The sequence below is a fragment of the Macaca thibetana genome, chromosome 19 (assembly GCF_024542745.1).
Source record: "Macaca thibetana thibetana isolate TM-01 chromosome 19, ASM2454274v1, whole genome shotgun sequence".
NCBI classification, from domain to species: Eukaryota; Metazoa; Chordata; class Mammalia; order Primates; family Cercopithecidae; genus Macaca; species Macaca thibetana.
In genome coordinates, this window is record NC_065596.1 from 15404583 (window position 1) to 15424049 (window position 19467).

Genomic DNA, 19467 nt, shown 5'->3' on the forward strand with positions numbered 1-19467 from the left:
ATGATCAAATTAGTTAACACTGCTATTATGTCATGTAGTTACTGTGCGTTTTTGTGCGTCTGTGTGAAAGAGAGCGAGAGAGAGAACACTTAAGATCTACTCTCACAGAAAATTTCAGGTTTACAATACAGTATTTTTTTTTTTTTTTTTTTTTTTTGACGGAGTCTCGCTCTGTCACCCAGGCTGGAGTGCAGTGGCCGGATCTCAACTCACTGCAAGCTCTGCCTCTCAGGTTCACGCCATTCTCCTGCCTCAGCCTCCCGCGTAGCTGGGACTACAGGCGCCCGCCATCACGCCAGGCTAGTTTTTTGTATTTTTTAGTAGAGACGGGGTTTCACCGTGTTAGCCAGGATGGTCTCGATCTCCTGACCTCGTGATCCACCCGTCTCGGCCTCCCAAAGTGCTGGGATTACAGGCTTGAGCCACCGCGCCCGGCCAATACAGTATTATTAACTATAATCACCAAGCTTTATACTCAATCCCCAGAACTTATTCATCTTATAACTAAAAGTTTGTATTTTGTGACCAACATCTCCCCATTTTCTCTATCACCACTCCCATGCCCCCAGCCCCTGATAACCACCATGCCACTCTCTGCTTCTGTAAGTTTGACTTCTTCAGATCCCACATATAAGTGAGGTCACGCAGTATTTGTCTTTCTCTGTCTGGTTTATTTCACTTAGCATAATTCCCGCCCCCCTCCCCAGTTTCATCCATAATGAATTTCAATTCAAAACTCGAGTGGCTGAGCCGTGGCATCCTTTGGGACAGGATAGCAGGGCCTTCTATATGAGGATCCTCTATGTCAGTGATTATTACCAGGGGACACTTCTGCACTTCCGCCCCGCCCCCCACAACCGGGAGACTCTAGGCAATATACGGAAACATTTTTGGGTATCACAACTCAGACAGAGAAGGAGGGTGCAACTGGCATCTAGTGGTTCAGTAGCCCATTTTCCAGTGCACAGGAGACGCCCACCCCAGGGAATGATCCAGCCCCAGATGCCAATAAATTCAAGGGTGAGAAATCCTGTTGTACATGGTCCCAAAGTTCCCAGGTGGGCACAAGGCTGACATTTATCACACTCTACTGTAATTATTTATTAAATTTTCTGATTCCCCCTTACCTTGTGAGCTCAACAAAATTACAGTCTTTTACGAGTGCCACCGTACCCTCGGTTCTCAGTATATCAGCACGTCGTGGTATGGAAAGAATCATTGCATGAGTGATCAAATGAAAGATTAGAGTCTCTGCTGTAACTCACATTCATTCATTCATTCATTCATTCATTCATTCATTTATTCATTCAGCAAACATATATGGGTGGCTGTTCTGCCCCAAGCCTTGTGCTGGGTCTGGAGATGGAAGACACATTTTTCTGTCTCTGAAAAACTCATACTCAGGTGAACAACAAATTAAGGGTACAATAAAGACCCCACTGCTGTTACTAACAGGATACTAAGGGAGCTGAGAGGAGGAGTAAATCAAGGAGGGCTTCCTGGAGGAGGGTGTTATGTACCCGGCCCTGTGCGGGGACACAGTAATGAATAAGACAGACATGGGCCCCTGCTGTGCTGGAGCTCCCTCTCACTGGGCTCTTGAAGTGTGAGCTTCAAGCGTTTTGCAGGAAATGAAAAGGATGCATTCCTAGAAGCGGGAACTGCATAGCACATGCAGGAAAGCTCAGCTCAGGAGAATCTGTGTAAAATTCCAGTTTTCCCTCTCTTTGGGACAACTTTCCGTCTAAGAGCTCCTGCAATGCCCAGCATGTGGATCTGAAATTGACTGATTCTGACGGTAGGCAGGGGACCCTTGGACCATTCTGGCTCTGCATTTTGTGATCAGCATTTCCTCACTATATGTTGTATTTTCTTCTTCTCTGTGGCTCCAGGCTATGCACCCCAGAATTTATCAATCCGGGGCAAGTACCAGATACATTTCCATATTGTCAACTGGAACCTCAGTAATCCAGACCCCACGTCCTCAGAGTACATCGCCCTGCTGAGGGACATCCAGGACAAGGTAGGGCATCTCTCACCCCTCCCGTCTTCCCTGCCCTGTGTGCTTCTCTGCCTCTTCTACCTGGTTTGTCTATTAAGTGATCATCTCAAATGCTTCCCTTCACTACGTATTCTGAGTTCTCTCTCAGTTTCCAAAAGTGCTCTCTTGACTACCGTTCCCATTTCCCAGATGGGCAAACAGGCTCAGAATGGGGCGTGGTGTGCCTAGGGTCACACAGTACTTTAGAAGCAGAGTTAGGATTTGAACTGTGGTCCCCTTTGCTCCAAGTACTGTGTTTTTTTCCACTGGCATCAGCGGCCCCTCCACCCCCAAGAGATCTCCATCTCACCCACTCTCCCTACCTATCCTTCTAGGTCACCACACTCTACAAAGGCAGCCGACTACATGACACGTTTTGCTACTGCCTGGTCACCAACTTGACGTAAGTTCTGAAGGTCACAAGCAGTGGCCAAGCTTGTGGCTGTGTCTCTGAGCATCCTTGAACTAGACATCCCCAATGGGGTACCCATTCTCCCCTATATCCCTGTTAGCTAATCCTACCATCTCCTCCCATAAATCCTCAAGGTAGGGAGTGAGGATTAACCTCATGGAGCCACCAACTCCCCACATCCACCTTCTTCTTTTTTTTCTGGACACTTGGGAAAAGGTAACGTTCTGATGTAGAACTCAAAATATTAGCCCGATAATAATATTTAACATCAACCAGCCTCCTCTCATTTAATTCTGACAACAGTCTCTATGAGTTGAGTGCAAAGATCATCCCTGTGGTGCAGATGGGAAAATTGAAGGTCAGAAAAGTGAACTTCCCAAGAACTGTCAAAGTTGGGATTTGAACCCAGGTCTCTGATGACTGAATGAAGGAATAAAGATATCTATACTTGGGAAGAGGAGGATTACAGGACACAGGGCTGACTTTGCATATTTCTAAACTTCAAGGATTTTGTATTTCAGTTGGGGATATGGAGATGGTTAATGGGAACAAAAAACTAGAAAGGATGAATAAGACCTAGTATTTGCTAGCACAACAGGGTGACTATAGTCAAAAATAATTTGATTGTACATTTTAAACATTTTAAATCTATAACTAAGGTGTATGCTTGGATTGTTTGTAACACAAAGGATATATGCTTGAGGGGATGGATACCCCATTTACTCTGATGATTATTATGTATTATATGCTTGTATCAAAACATCTCAAGTACCCCATAAATATAAAAACAACTACTATGCACCCACAAAAATTACAAACAAATAAAATCAAAAGTAGGCTGGGCACAGTGGCTCATGCCTGTAATTCCAGCACTTTGGGAGGCCAGGGCAGGCGGATCTCTTGAGCCCAGAAGTTCAGGACTAGCCTAGGCAACATAGGGAGACCTAGTCTCTACAAAAAAATACAAAAATTAGCCAGGCATGGTGGCACACACCTGTAGTCCCAGCCACTTGGGAAGCTGAGGTGGGAGGATCACCTGACCCTAGGAGGCTGCACTCCAGCCTGGGTAACAGAGTGAGACCCTATCTCAAACAAATAAAATAAAATATAATAAAAAGTAGAAATCAAGAGGGAAAAAGTGGGAGAAATTGGGATAATTTTAACAATACCTACCATCAGAGTGATGATGAAGAATGCATAAGTCACTTCTTAGGGGTCTTGATCTATAAAAAAAAGTTGATTATTGTTACTGTTATTGCTTCTAGATGTAATTCCTAGAAGCCTTCCTTTTTTTTTTTTTTTTTTTTTTTTTTTTTTTTTTTTTTTGAGATGGAGTCTCGCTCTGTTGCTCAGGCTGGAGTGCTGTGGTGTGACCTCGGCTCACTGCAACTGCCTTCTGGGTTCAAGCAATTCTCCTGCCTCAGCTCCCCCATGTAGCAGGGACTACAGGCAGGTGCCACCACTCCCGGTGAAGTTTTGTATTTTTATTAGAGACGGGGTTTTGCCATGTTGGTCAGGCTGGTCTCAAACTCCTGACCTCAGGCAGTTTGCCCGCCTCGGCCTCCCAAAGTGCTGGGATTATAGGCGTAAGCCACTGCATCCAGCCGAAGGCCTCCCATTTTGATCAGGACCCTTCTCTAGACTGGGGGTGGGGGCAGCTAGGCACCCCACCACCACCTTGCCTCTAGATCTTTGGCTCTTTAAAGATGGCAACCCATGACCCTGCTGATGCTGAGTACTGGCTGAATTCCTGTGGTCTCTGTCCCTAGGATGGACTCCATGTTGGTCACTGTCAAGGCATTGTTCTCCTCCGATCTGGACCCCAGCCTGGTGGAGCAAGTCTTTCTGGATAAGACCCTGAATGCCTCATCCCATTGGCTGGGCTCCACCTACCAGCTGGTGGACATCCATGTGACAGGTACAAGCTGGGGTGGCTGGTTTCATAACTGGAAGAGGTGGGGTTATGAGGAAAGATGGGGCTTCTCGGTACCAGTGAAATTGGTGGAGGCTCTAGAGAGAGAAAGGGAGGCTTTCTGGAGACCCTTGTAGATGATCTCTGGCAGGAGATTATCCAACGAGGCAGGAACAGAACACTCAGTCATTGCACCTAAGAGAATAGCTATTTTTACATATTAAAAAAATTGTGTTGAATGAATGAATCAATAAATCATTTTTTGAATCAGTTTATTGATTCTTTTAATTAAAGAATAAGTGATTCATTAAAAAGTGATTCTTTAATTAATTGATTAATTGATTTAATTGACTAATAATTGATTAATTGATTTGAGTATTGATTTAATTGAGTAACTTAATTTAATTGATCAATTAAAATGGTTGATTAATTAAATGAATGAATCAATCAATGAAGAAGTCATTCATTCATTCAATAAACAATGGAAGTAAACACATACTGATGATACAGTGTGATCATTGCTATGATAAGGGAATTTCAGGAGCCTGTGGGAGCCCCAAGGAGGAACACACAACCTTGTCTTGGAAAGTTTTGTGTAGGAAGGGGTGAAGAAGCTGAGATCTGACAGAGAATGGGACCTAGCCAGGGGTAATAGATGGAGAACAGAGCTCCATGCATCTATAACCTAGAAGATAAAAAGAATATGGCATTTGCCTGGGCATGGTGGCTCACACCTGTAATCCTAGCACTTTCAGAGGCCGAGGCGGGTGGATCACCCGAGGTCAGGAGTTCGAGACCAGCCTGACCAATATGATGAAACCCCATCTCTACTAAAAATACAAAAATTAGCCAGACATGGTGGTGCGTGCCTGTAATCCCAGCTACTTGGGAGGCTGAGACAGGAGACTGGCTTGAACCCGGGAGGCAGATGTTGCAGTGAGCCGAGATCATGCCATTGCACTCCGGCCTGGGCAACAAGAGCGAAACTGCATCTCAAAAAAAAAAAAAAAAAAAAAAAAAAAAGAATATGGCATTTTGGGGGAAGTTTCAGAAGATTGGTGTAGCTGCAGCATCCACTTTGATATTGGAGAGGTGACAGTTGAAGGCAAAGATGTGGGCAGAGACTTTGTTGGGTACTGGAATGGCTTGGGGAGGAAATTGACACACTCATGAGCTCTGCTTTAGAAAGAAAGTGACATGAATTCTGCTTATCCTCTGGGTGCTGTGTGCAGAATGGAGGGTGCAGGGAGAGAAGAGCAGAGTCAGGAAGACCCTTTACGAACAAAGATCATCAGTTAGAAGACTCTGGGTTGCTCAGCACCTACGCTTGCTGACTACACCCCCAGAGAAACCCAGTCTCTTTCACCCCACGTTGTAGGCAATTCTTACAATGCTTGGTAGAAAGAGAGTTGGACAGGTAGATGGGTGGATGGATGCAAGTTGGACAGATGGATGGAGGAAGATCCTCCATCCAATATAGAGCTGTTACCTAAAACCCTCTATCCCACCTTTAAAATCCTAGCTCAGCCGGGCACAGTGGCTCACACCTGTAATCCCAGCACTTTGGGAGGCCAATGCGGGTGGATCACCTGAGGTCGGGAGTTTGAGACCAGCCTGACCAACATGGAGAAACCATGTCTCTACTAAAAATACAAAAAAAAAAAAAAAAAAAAAAAAAAATTAGCCAGGCGTGGTGGTGCATACCTGTAATCCCAGCTACTCAGGAGGCTGAGGCAGGAGAATGGCTTGAACCCAGGAGGTGGAGCTTGCAGTGAGCCAAGATCACGCCATTGCACTCCAGCCTGGGCAAAGAGAGTTAAACTGTCTCAAAAAAACAAAACAAAACAAACAACCTCCCCTCCAGAAAAAAAAAAAAAAAAAAAACAAACCTAGCTCAGCTCACAATGCCAGAAATAAGTTAAGCTAGCTGGAATAATCTCTTTCTTAAAACCCTGCCTTAAGAGTGAATTTTTACATCCTTTTTTTAAAATTCTAGAGATGGAGCCATCAGTTTATCAACCAACAAAACCAACAAGCAGTTCCAGTACCCAGCACTTCTACCTGAATTTCACCATCACCAACCTACCATATTCCCAGGACATATCCCAGCCAAGCACCACCAATTACCAGAGGAACAAAAGGAATATTGAGGATGCGGTGAGAGGGGGGTGGTGTGTCCACTCTATTGCATGCAGAAATCGACTTATGCATTCTGGGTAGCCACAGGGTGACTTTTTATAACAATCCACAAAGACAGGTTCTTATTCCCATTTAAGATGCAAGCACAGAGAGGTTCAGTAGCTGACCCAAGGTCACACAGCTAAGTCATACCCTAGAAGAGCATGTCCTTTGATATACATACCTGGGCAAGTGGGTGTCATGACAAGAAACAAAATAGATAGAGAAGTGTGCTCAGTGGCTGAAAATTCTCTGATGCTACCAGGACCAGGATTCTGACCTAAGAAACATCGCCCTGTCTTTCAGCTCAACCAACTCTTCCGAAATAGCAGCATCAAGAGCTATTTTTCTGACTGTCAAGTTTCAACATTCAGGTGAGTTCTAACTCAGGACCTAATGACTCTAGGAACTTCTGCTGTCCTTTAAATAGAAGTGTTCCCAAGCCATAGCTTTGATGGAAGAGAGCCCTAGACATAGAGAGCTGTTAACTAAAAACCAGCTTTTTCCTAAAGCTGGAACCCAGCTGGCTCCAACACTCAAGAGTGCTGGTGTAAATCTCAGCAGACATAAAGCTACCTGGTGCTGAGGCCATGGACTCTAGAGTGTAGAATCGACTACATTAAGACATCGGCCACTGAAATCAGGACCCATGGAAGATGGGGAAAGGAGGGAACTAAAACCAGATTACTTAGATCCCAGCAGCCTAACTGCTTTTCTTTTCTTTTTTTTTTTTTTTTTTTTTTTTTTTGAGACAGAGTCTTGCTCTGTCGCCCAGACTGGAGTGCAGTGGCCAGATCTCAGCTCACTGCAAGCTCTGCCTCCTGGGTTTACACCATTCTCCTGGCTCAGCCTCCCGAGTAGCTGGGACTACAGGCGCCCGCCACCTCACCTGGATAGTTTTTTGTATTTTTTAGTAGAGACGGGGTTTCACCATGTTAGCCAGGATGGTCTCGATCTCCTGACCTCGTGATCCGCCCGTCTCGGCCTCCCAAAGTGCTGGGATTACAGGCGTGAGCCACGGCGCCCGGCCCTAACTGTGCTTTTCAATGAGAGGTATCAATTCCAATGGGGAAATACCAAGGATTTTTTTTTTTTTTTTTTTTTTGACAACTGCCCTGAGAACAGGCTTTCTTCACTAAACAAATTCTGAGTCAGAACAAATAAAGATAAGCCCTGAGAATAGGGCTCCTTTTTCTTTTTTTCTTTTTTTTTTTTTTTTTTTTTTGAGACGGAGTCTCGCTCTGTCGCCCAGCCCAGGCTGGAGTGCAGTGGCGCGATCTCGGCTCACTGCAAGCTCCGCCTCCCGGGTTCACGCCATTCTCCTGCCTCAGCCTCCTGAGTAGCTGGGACTACAGGCGCCCACAACCGCGCCCGGCTAATTTTTTGTAATTTTTAGTAGAGACGGGGTTTCACCGTGGTCTCGATCTCCTGACCTTGTGATCCGCCCGCCTCGGCCTCCCAAAGTGCTGGGATTACAGGCGTGAGCCACCGCGCCCGGCCAAGGGCTCCTTTTTCAAGGAGCTGCCAAGCAGATCAGCTAGTGACAAGGTTCTACGGATTGATGTCTGCAGCACTCTCAAGCTATTTTGACTGCTAGGCGGCTGGTTTTCGCAGCTATCATGATTGTGAGGCTACTGGTTTTCAAAATGACCGAGGATCTTGCTGGATGCAGTGGCTCGCAACTATAATCCCAGCACTTTGGGAGGCCAAGGTGGGTGGACCGCTTGAGCTCAGGAGTTTGAGACCAGCCTGTGCAATATGGTGAAAACCCATCTCTACAAAAAATAACAAAAATCAGCTGAGCATAGTGGTGTGCGCTTTAGTCCCAGTTACTTAGGAGGCTGAGGTGGGAGGATGGCTTGAGCCCAGGAGGCAGAGGTTGCAGTGAGCTGAGATTGGGCCATGCACTCCAGCCTGGGCAACAGAGCCAGGGCCTGTCTCAATAATAACAATAACAATAATAAATAATAATAATAATAATAATAATAAAATACTGAGGATCTTGAAAGAGCACTGTGGAAATAATGCAAGTTAAAATGCCACAAAGCTTGCTCTTTTTATTGAGATTTAACACCTTCCTTAACTAAACACCCCTTGAAGTTTTGCAAGCCTTTGGTTCACTTCTAGACTTCTGGAAAAATTGATTTGGACTATTTTGGCCATTGTTCTCATTGATTTTATGGGTATTCAGAAGTCATTACCCCAACATTCCAATGTTACCCCAACATTAAAAATAATTATTTTTAAAATAATTATTTTAAAAATTAAAAAATTATTTATTTTATTGATTTATTTGAGATAGAGTCTCCCTCTGTTGCCCGGGCTGGAGTGCAGTGGCACAATCTCAGCTCACTGCAAACTCCACTTCCCAGGTTCAAGCAATTCTCCTGCCTCAGCCTCCCAAGTAGCTGGGATTATGGGCGTGTGCCACCACACCCGGCTAATTTTTGTGTTTTTAGTAGAGATAGGGTTTCACTGTGTTTGCCAGGCTGGTCTCAAACTCCTGATCTTGAGTGATCCACCCACCTTGGCCTCCCAAAGTGCTGGGATAACAGGCATGAGCCATCATGCCTGGCCTCCCTGTAGCTATTTTTAAATGAATTAAGTAGAATAAAATTAGAAATTCAGTTCTTCTCCCACACTAGCTGCATTTTAAGTGTTTAATAACAACATGAAGCTACTAATGGCTGCATTGTGTAGTGTAGATGTGGAATTCTTTTGTTTGTTTTTTGTTTTGTTTTTGAGATGGAGTCTTGCTCTGTCACCAGGCTGGAGAGCAGGGGCACGGTCTCGGCTCACTGCAATCTCTACTCCCTGGTTCGAGCGATTCTCCTGCCTCAGCCTCCCGAGTAGCTGGGATTACAGGCACACGCCACCACATGCAGCTAATATTTGTATGGATGGTCTTGATCTCCTGACCTCGTGATCCGCCTGCCTGAGCCTCCCAAAGTTTTGGGATTACAGGCGTGAGCCACTGTGCCTGACCGACATGGAATGTTTACATCATTGCAGAAAGTTCTTACAGGAAGACTCTAGAAGGAGAAAGCCTAGAATCATGATAAAATTGCAGATATCTTTCCTTATCCCTTGTCCCCTTCCAGGTCTGTCCCCAACAGCCACCACACGGGGGTGGATTCCCTGTGTAACTTCTCGCCACTGGCTCGGAGAGTAGACAGAGTTGACATCTATGAGGAATTCCTGCGGATGACCCGGAATGGTAGCCAGCTGCAGAACTTCACCCTGGACAGGAGCAGTGTCCTTGTGGATGGTAAAGCTCCCTGGGTCATTGGGGCTGGGGTGGCAACTCCCACTTCCTCACCTGGGTCCTTCCCTGGGAATCTGAAGGCTTGGGGATGATTCATCATCGAACTTTCTCAGACTGGGAGAAAGTGGCTTAGTTCTCCTAGGCGTTACCCATCATTGAAGGAAAGAAAAGGATGCCCGAGGTATACGGGAGGCATTTGCCCTCTTCTGGCCAGCTCTGTGACCTCAGGCTAGTCACATCTCCTCTCTGGACTTCTTATCTCTGTACTTAGCAAGTCACTCGGTTTTTGGTTCCCTTCTTGCCTGCCCTAGATGGTATTGCTCCTCCACCCCCAGGCAGCTGCAGTGTTAAACAATTACCCTGATTAGTTGTTGTTGTTGTGTTGTTTATTCATTTGTTTGTTTTTGAGAGAGGGTCTCACTCTGTCACCTAGGCTGGAGTGCAGTGACATGATCTCAGCTCACTGCAGCCTCAACCCCTGGGCTCAAGCAATCCACCCATCTCAGCCTCCCAGATAGCTGGGACTATAGCCATGTGCCACCATACCCGGATAATTTTTGTATTTTTTCTAGAGATGGGGTTTGGCGATGTTGCCCAGGCTGGTCTTGAACTCCTGAGCTCAAGCATGTCACCTGCTTCAGCCTCCCAAAGTGCTGGGATTACAGGCAGGCATGCACCACTGCACCTGGCTCTGGTTTGTTTGTGTTGGTTTTTTTCTTTTAGAGGCAGGGTCTCGCTCTGTTACCCAGAATGAAGTGCAGTGGTGCAATCATAGCTCACTGCAGTCTTGAACTCCCAGGCTCCAGCAAGCCTCCCACCTCAGCCTCCCAAGTTGCTGGGACTACAGGCACTTGTCATCACACCTTGCTAATTTCTAAATTTTGTGTAGAGAGAGGGTCTCACTATGTTGCCCAGACTGGTCTCTAAATCCTGGCCACAAGTGATCCTCTTGCTTCAGCAGGTCAATTAGGGCTTCCAGTTTCAAGTTGTATGTGATTCATCCTCAACATATGTGGTAGGATGGACCTATTTTCCAACTCCAGGGATGGCTTCAAGGTGACTCAACTTTCCATATCCAAATTTACCCATTCAAAGAATAGTTACACACATTGTACCATGTATCAGGAATATAACAGAGAGTAACTGTCTGCTTTTTCACCACTATATTCCAAGAACCCCATATTCTGCCTGGCACATAATAAACACTCAACTCATATTTACAGAAGAAATAACTAGATTTCATACGAGGTTCTTTTCAAGTCAAATGTGAACAACGTATTAGGACCTTCCAATGCCTGTGTGCCCTGTCCTTGGTTCTGATTTATTGTTGTGCAACAGAGCACTGTTGATTCTTCAGAATCAACAGGCCTTTCACATGCCTTTTTCTTGTTTTACCAATTTGCTTTTTAAAAATAAAAATTGTCGTCAGCTCACAGGCTTTCTAAAACCAGGCCATGGACCCAGCAGGGCTGTAGTTTGCCAAACCTTGCCTTGAATCAGCCCATCCAATAGAACTTTCTGCAGTGATAGAAAATGTTTCTAACTGTGCCATTCAGCACAGAGCCATGTGTGATTACTAAGTGCTTGAAGTGTGGTTAATGTAACTGAGATACTGAAGTTTTAATTTTATTTAATTTTAATTTAAAAGCCACTTGTGGCTGCTCCATATTGCACACTACTTTTTAAAATTATTATTTGTATATATTTAAGGGATACAAGTGCAATTTTGTCGCATGGATCTATTGTCCAGTGGGAAAGTCTGGGCTTTTAGGGTATCCATTACCTGAATAATGTACATTGTAGCCATTGAGTAATTTCTCATCATCCACTCTCCTCCACTCCCCAACCCTTCCAAGTCTCCACTCTCTATTATTCCACTCTTTATGTCCATGCCTATGCATTATTTAGCACTGACATGTCTATGCATTATTTAGTCAAATACATGTGCTATTTGACTTCCTGTATATGAGTTGTTTGACCTTCACTTCCTTCCATGTTGCTGCAAAAGACATTATTTCCTTCTTTTTTATGCCTGAGTGGTATTGCATTGTGTGTGTGTGTGTGTGTGTGTGTGTGTGTGTGTGTGTGTGTAGAGAGAGAGAGAGAGATATATCACATTTTCTTTATACACTCCTCCATTGATGGACACTTAGGTTGAGTCCATATCTTTGCTATGGTGAATAGTTCTGTGATGAACACACAGGTGCAGGTGTCTTTTTGACACAATTATTTATTTTCCTTTGTGTAGACACCCAGTTGTGGGATTCCTGGGTCAAATGGTAGTTCCATTTTTAGTTCTTTGAGAAATCTCCATACGTTTTTCATAGAGATTGTACTAAATTACATTCCCACCAACACTGTGTAAGAGTTCGCTTTTCTGGCATCCTTTCCAACATCTGTTATTTTTTGTCTTTTTAGTAATAGCCATTCTGACTGGTGTAAGGCAGTATCTCATCATGGTTTTAACCTGCATTTCTCTGATTATTAGTGATGTTGAGCATTTTTTCATATACTTGTTAGTCATTGGTATGTATTCCACATCTTTAAGAAGTTGACCATAGGCTGGGCGTGGTGGCTCACACCCGTAATCCCAGCACTTTGGGAGGCCAAAGCAGGCAGATCACAAGGTCAGGAGTTCAAAACCAGCCTGGCCAACATGGGGAAACCCTGTCTCTACTAAAAATACAAAAAATTAGCCAGGCATGGTGGTGCACGCCTGTAATCCCAGCTACTTGGGAGGCTGAGGCAGGAGAATCTCTTGAACCCAGGAGGCGGAGGTTGCAGTAAGATGAGATCACATCATTGCACTCCAGCCTGGGTGACAGAGCAAGACTCCATCTTGAGAAAAAAAAAAGAAGTTGGCTATAACAGAGTTGTAGAAGTAGAGGAATCAGTAACCCTTCTCCCCATGCCTGATGGTGGCTTTACATCCCTATCTTCATGGAGTTTGCGCTGTAGTGAGGAATAACAAGAACAGGCAGTTGTCAATTATAAATTATTTGATGTGAACCTATTCATACATGGGTGTGGTCATCAGGGAAGGCTTCCTGGAGGAAATGACATTGAAGGTAAATTCTAAAAGATGACAATAAAACCACCAAGTGAAGGAGAGCTTAAATGTGTTTTTAGGCAGAAGAAAAAGCTTTTGGGTAAGAATTTATAAACCTAGAGAGATCCCATGAGTTTCCAACTGCGATGATCCATTCTCATCGCCACCGCCATTGGGCCCAGCCCAATTTAGGTCCACCATGCCCAGAGGCATGAATTTAACTTATGACACTCTTGTAGTGGGATAATGGCTTTGGGCTTATGTAGCCACACGTCCTCATTTTTTTAGAGATACAAATTGAAATATTTGGGGTGAGATGTCATGATGTCCACTCAACTCTAAAACTTCAGCAAAAACATTTACTTTCACTGAAATGTTAATAAATCATAAATTGGATGTATATGTTTTAGTTGGAGGAAATATAAATCACTAAATCTAGGTGATGAATATTTATTGTACTCTTCTCTCTGCTTTTTTGTATGCTTGTAAAATTGTATTTAAAAGAATAAGACACACTCGGCCAGGCATGGTGGCTCACACCTGTAATCCCAGCACTTTGGGAGGCCGAGGTGGGTGGATCACGAGGTCAGGAGTTTGAGACCAGCCTGTCTAACATGGTAAAACCCCATCACTACTAAAAAAAAAAATACAAAAATTAGCCGGGCGTTTTGGCAGGCGCCTGTAATCCCAGCTACTTGGGAGGTTGAGGCAGGAGAATTGCTTGAACCCGGGAAGTGGAGGTTGCAGTGAGCCAAGATCATGCCACTGCAATCTAGCCTGGGCAACAGAGCAAGACTCCATCTCCAAAAAAAAAAAAAAGAAAAAGAAAAGAATAAGACATACTCACATGCACCCTCCATTTCTTTCATTTCTAGGGTATTCTTCCAACAGAAATGAGCCCTTAACTGGGAATTCTGGTAAGTCTCAAAGAAGCCCCAGCCCAGGGTAGGGAGGGGGTAACCTGATGGTGCTTTGCCTTGTCCAAGAGCACCAGGCACACAGAGTCTTGGATGAGGATCAAAGTTGACCAACTCATGGCAAAGACTATTGAGGCATCGTGAAGGGATAGCAGGGATCCTGGCTTGCTGGGGACCCACTTTTTGGGGGGCATCAGAGGCTTGAGGTGTTGAGCCACTAAGCCCTCCTCCCCAGGGCTGTGCCCATCCTCAGGCCACATAGGGTCCAAGAAGGAGCCCTAGGACATGGCAGGAGGTGGCTCACCCCAGCCCTTGTCTCCCCAGACCTTCCCTTCTGGGCCATCATCCTCATCTGCTTGGCAGTACTCCTGGGACTCATCACATGCCTGATCTGCGGCTTCCTGGTGAGCAAGGAAGGGTTGCTTGTCTTCTTACTATTGGGTTGTAAGAGTGCTTAATATATTACAAAACCATACTATGCTATACACAAGTCCTTTGCTGGATATATGTTTTGCAAATATTTTCTCCCAGTTCATGCAGTGGCTTTCCTATTTTCTTTCTATAATTTTATTTTTAATTAATTGACAAATAATGGATGCATATATTTAGGGGATACAATGTGATGCTTTGGTATATGTACAATTATGGAATGACTCAATCAAGCTAATTAATATGTCCGTCACCTCTCATAGTTATTATTTCTTCGTGGTGTGAACATTGGCAACCTATACTCTTAGCAATTTTGAAATCTACGTTATTATTAACTATAGTTACTATGTTGTGCACATCTCAAAAACTTCACAACCTATATGCTGATTACAAGATATTGAGTGAAAAAGTGATTGCAAAGAGTGTAAACAAAAGAATATAAGAGAAAAATGTAACAACATTAGTCATTAGGGAGATATACATGGAAGGCACAATGAGAGGCCACTTTGCACAAGAATGGATAAAATTGAAAAGATTGACTATAACAAGTGTTGATGAAAATGTGACAGAACTGGAACTCTCATAAAGTGCTAGTGGAAAATAGCTTGGCCGTTTCTTTGAAAATTACACACACCTACCATAAGACCCTACCATCCCACTCCTAGTAATTTATTTAAAAGAAATAAAAACATATGTCTATATGAAGACTTGTACATAAATAAATGTTCATAACAGCTTTGTTTGTAATAGCCAAACTCTGAAAACAACCCTAACGTTCATTAACAAATATATCCTGACAATGGAATATTATTCAGCAATGAAAAGGAATTAATTATTAATACATTAATAAAGTATACAGCAACATGTATAAATTGCAAAATAATTATGCCTAGTGAAAGAATCCAGACAAAGAAAAGAGTACATGCCATATGATTCCCTTTATAGACAAATTCTAGAAAATACAAACTAATCGCTGGGCTCAGCGGCTCACGCCTGTAATCCCAGCAATTTGGGAGGCCGAGGTGGTCAGATCACCTGAGGTCGAGAGTTCAAGACCAGCCTGACCAACATGGAGAGAGACCCCCCATCTCTACTAAAAATACAAAATTAGCCGGGCTTGGTGGCACATGCCTGTAACCCCAACTACTCGGAAGGCTGAGGCAGGAGAATCGCTTGAAACCAGGAGGCAGAGGTTGTGGTGAGCCGAGATTGCACCATTGCACTCCAGCCTGGGCAACAAGAGTGAAAGTTTGTCGGAAAGAAGGGAGGGAGGGAGGGAGGGAGGGAGGGAGGAAGGAAGGAAGGAAGGAAGGAAGGAAGGAAGGAAGGAAGGAAGGAAGGAAGGAAGGAAGGAAGGACAAACTAATCTCTAAGGACAGGAATCAGATTAGCGGTTGCCTGGGAATGAAAATTGTTTGCAGTGGCAGGGAAAAAGGAACTGTAAAAGAGCAGGAGGAAAGTTGTGTGTGTGTGTGTGTGTGTGTGTGTGTGTGTGTGTTTTCTTTTTTCTTGAGACGGAGTCTCACTCTGTCGCCCAGGCTGGAGCACAATGGCATGATCTTGGTTCATTGCAACCTCTGCCTCTCAGGTTCAAGTGTTTTTCCTGCCTCAGCCTCCCAAGTAGCTGGGATTACAGACACACACCACCACACCCAGCTAATTTTTGTATTTTTAGTAGAGACGGGGTTTTACCATGTAGGCCAGGCTGGTCTCGAACTCCTGACCTCTGGTGATCCACCCGCCTCGGCTTCCCAAAGTGCTGGGATTACAGGTGTGAGCCACCGTGCCTGGCCAGGAAGAAAGTTTTAGGAACGATGGATGGACGTTCCTTATGTTGACTGTGGTGATAGTTCAGTAAGTTATGATCAGAACTTATTCAAAACATTCACTTTAAATCTGTGCAGTTTATTTTATGTCAGTTATGCCTCAGTTAAGCCAGACAGGTGTAGAGGAGGAAGGGAGGGAGAGAGAGGGAGAGGCTGAGATCAGGACCAAAAGCCAGAGAAAGAGACTGAGAATGAGATGAGAGAGAAATGATATTTAGACAGAAGATAGGAGATAGATGATTGATAGTTGATAGATGATTGGTGGATAGCTGATAGGTAGATGATAAATAGATGATTTTTGATAGATAATTGATAGATAAATTGATAGGTAACGTATTTGATAGATATTGATAAGTAGATGATAAATAGATGATTTTTGATAGATAATTGATAGATAAATTGATAGGTAACAGGTATTTGATAGATATTGATAAGTAGATGATAAATAGATGACTGGTGGATGACAGGTGATTGATAGATGATTGATAGATTATAAATAGATGATTGACAGGTGAGAGAAAATTGATAGTTATTGATTGGTAGATAGATAATTGATTCACAGATAGATAAATATTGATAGCTAGATGATAGATAAATAACTCATCGGTAGATATGTGATATATTGATAAAGAAATTTGGGGCAAGGGGAGAGAGAAATGAAGAGGATATCGGAGGGGGAAAAATTTTTTTAAACCGAGAGTGAAACAAGGAGAGAGAAGAAAAGAAAGTGGTGAAAAGAGGAAAAGAACTGAGGGAGAAATTAAATGAAACAATGAAGGGAGACAGAGGAAGCATCAGGCCTCTGGCTTTGGCCATATTCTCACCCCTGTGGCCTCCCCTCCCTGGACGGCTGACCAGTCCATTCTCACACCTTCTCCTCACCCTCATAGGTGACCACTCGCTGGCGGAAGAAGGAAGAATACAGCTTCCGGCAACAGTGCCCAGGCTACTACCGGTCACACCTAGACCTGGAGGATCTGCAATGACTGGAACTTGCCGGTGCCCAGGGTCTCTTTTCCCCAGCCAGGGTCCAAAGTAGCTTGGCTGGGGCAGAAATAAACCATATTGGTCGGACACAGTCTCTGAGCCTTCCTTGACGTGACCCCTGACTGGTTCATGTTGGACTAAGAGAACAATCTTCCCCTTTCGTGAAGTCCTGAAGGCAACTCTCAGTTGTGTTTTGTGGTTTCGCACCATGTCATCCCTTGGGAACACCAGAATTGGTGAAAATGGTTGTATTAGGCTGTTCTTGCACTGTGATAAAGAAATACCTGGCTGGGAACGGTGGCTCATGCCTGTAATCCCAGCACTTTGGGAGGCCTAGGCGGATGGATCACTTGAGGTCAGGAGTTCGAGACCAGCCTGGCCAACTTGGTGAAACCCTGTCTCTACTAAAAATACAATAATTAGCCAGGCGTGGTGGTGCACGCCTGTAATGCCAGCTACTTAGGAGGCTGAAGCACGAGAATCACTTGAACCCAGGAAGCAGAGGTTGCAGTGAGCCAAGATCACGCCACTGCACTCCAGCCTGGGCGACAGAGCAAGACTCTGTCTCAAAAAAAGAAAAAAAAAAGTACCTGGCCGGGCTCGGTGGCTCACGCCTGTAATCCTAACACTATGGAAGGCCTAGGCAGGCAGGTTGCTTGAGCCCAGGAGTTCGAGACCAGCCTGGGAAACATGGCAAAATGCTGTCTCTACAAAAGATTTTTAAAAATAGGCATGGTGGTGCGTGCCTATAGTCCCATCTACCCAGGAGGCAGAGGTGGGAGGATCAACTGAGCCTGGGAGGTCGAGGCTGCAGTGAACTGTGATGGCACCACTGCACTCCAGCCTGCATGACAGAGAGAGAACCTGTCTCAAAAAAAAAAAGAAAGAAAAGAAAGAAAGAAAGAAAAAAAAATACCTGAGACTGGGTCATTTTTAAAGAAAAGAGGTTTAATTGGCCCACAGTTCTGCGGGCTGTACAGAAAGCATGATGCCAGCATCTGATCAGCTTCTGGGGAGGTCTCAGGAAGCTTCCAATCATGGTGAAGACCAAGGGAGGGCCAGCATGTCACAAGAGAGGGCCAGCATGTCACATGGCCAGAGCAGGAGCAAGAAAGAGTTGGGGGGAGCAAAGGTGCCACACACTTAACCAGATCTCACAAGTACAGACTCCCTGCTGCAAAGGCAGCATCAAACCACGAAGGATCTGCCTCTGTGACCTAAGCATCTCCTTCCAGGCTCCACCTCCAACACTGGGGATTACAAGTCAACATCAGATTTGGTGGGAACACATATCCAAACTGCATTACTGATGACAGGAGACAGGGAAATACTGGGTAGAAGAGGGTGGCTCCCCAGCAAAGACCCCACCCTCAAGCCGGGAGACCCATGGCCCTAAATGGGAACAGGCAATTCCTGTTTTCATGCCTTTTGTCACCTTTTGGCCCACCATGCTCCCCTATCCTGTACCCGTATGAACCCCAAACACCCGGCTCCACAAGCAGAGGAATGGCAGAACGACACAGCAGAGAGAAGAGAAGGAGCATCTGAATGCCAAGAGGAGTTCAGCTGGGGACAGTTGGAGAGCAGACCAGCCACCGGACGGCCAAACTCCAGGGGAAGATCATCTTCCCACTCCATCCCCCTTCCAGCTCCCCATCCATCCCACTGAGAGTCACCTCCCCCATTCAATAAAACCCCGCATTCATCCTTCAAGTCTGTGTGTGACCTGATTCTTCCTGGATGCTGGACAAGGACCTGGGTACCAAGAGGGCACTGAGCTGGTTAACACTTAAGCCATCTACAGACAGCAAGGCTAAAGGAGCACACCGTAACACACACACCCCTGGACACTGCCGTGGGGCCAGAACCCAGGGGCACTCGCCCCGGCTCCTGCACCTGCCTGTCTGTGTGTTCGCCATCCCATAAGGAGTTTCAGTGCACCCAGCAGCCAAACAGATGAGCCACACCCGTCTCATGTCCTGCAAGGGAGCTCAGGGAATCCTCTTGTTTCACTGATACAGAAATTGCCATCGTGGAGGCTGGGCATGGTGACTCACACCTGTAATCCTAGCACTTTGGGAGACCAAGGCAGGCAGATCACCTGAGGTCAGGAGTTCAAGAACAGCCTGACCAACATGATGAAACTTCATCTCTACTAAAAATACAAAAAATTAGCTGGGTGTGGTGGTGGGTGCCTGTAATCCCAGCTACTCGGGAGGCTGAGGCAGGAGAAACACTTGAACCTGAGAGGTGGAGGTTGCAGTGAGCTAAGATTGCACCACTGCACTCCAGCCTGGGTGACAGAGCAAGAATGCATTTCAAAAAAAAAGAAAAGAAAAAAGAAATTGCCATGGTGGAAAATCAACATTCCACTTCAGTGTGAGGTCTCCATCCTTTGTCACTCAGTACTTGCCCACCCTTGACTCCTATACCAGCCATCACAACCATCCT

The 19467-nt window shown here is 45.0% G+C and overlaps 1 protein-coding gene and 1 long non-coding RNA gene across 2 annotated transcripts in view; one reads left to right on the forward strand and one right to left on the reverse strand.

The window, feature by feature from the left end:
* The window catches only part of MUC16 (mucin 16, cell surface associated), a 150815-nt gene extending 133712 nt beyond the window's left edge, over window positions 1-17103 (forward strand). The window contains 9 exon segments of the mRNA XM_050771029.1: window positions 1893-2023; window positions 2377-2444; window positions 4223-4371; window positions 6362-6522; window positions 6850-6917; window positions 9645-9811; window positions 13733-13774; window positions 14099-14178; window positions 16920-17103. Coding sequence (XP_050626986.1) covers window positions 1893-2023; window positions 2377-2444; window positions 4223-4371; window positions 6362-6522; window positions 6850-6917; window positions 9645-9811; window positions 13733-13774; window positions 14099-14178; window positions 16920-17015 — 962 coding nt within the window. The 3' untranslated portion in view covers window positions 17016-17103.
* Window positions 1-19467, reverse strand: part of LOC126942911 (uncharacterized) — a 600821-nt gene that overhangs the window by 192804 nt on the left and 388550 nt on the right. The gene's annotated exons all lie outside the window — the stretch shown is intronic.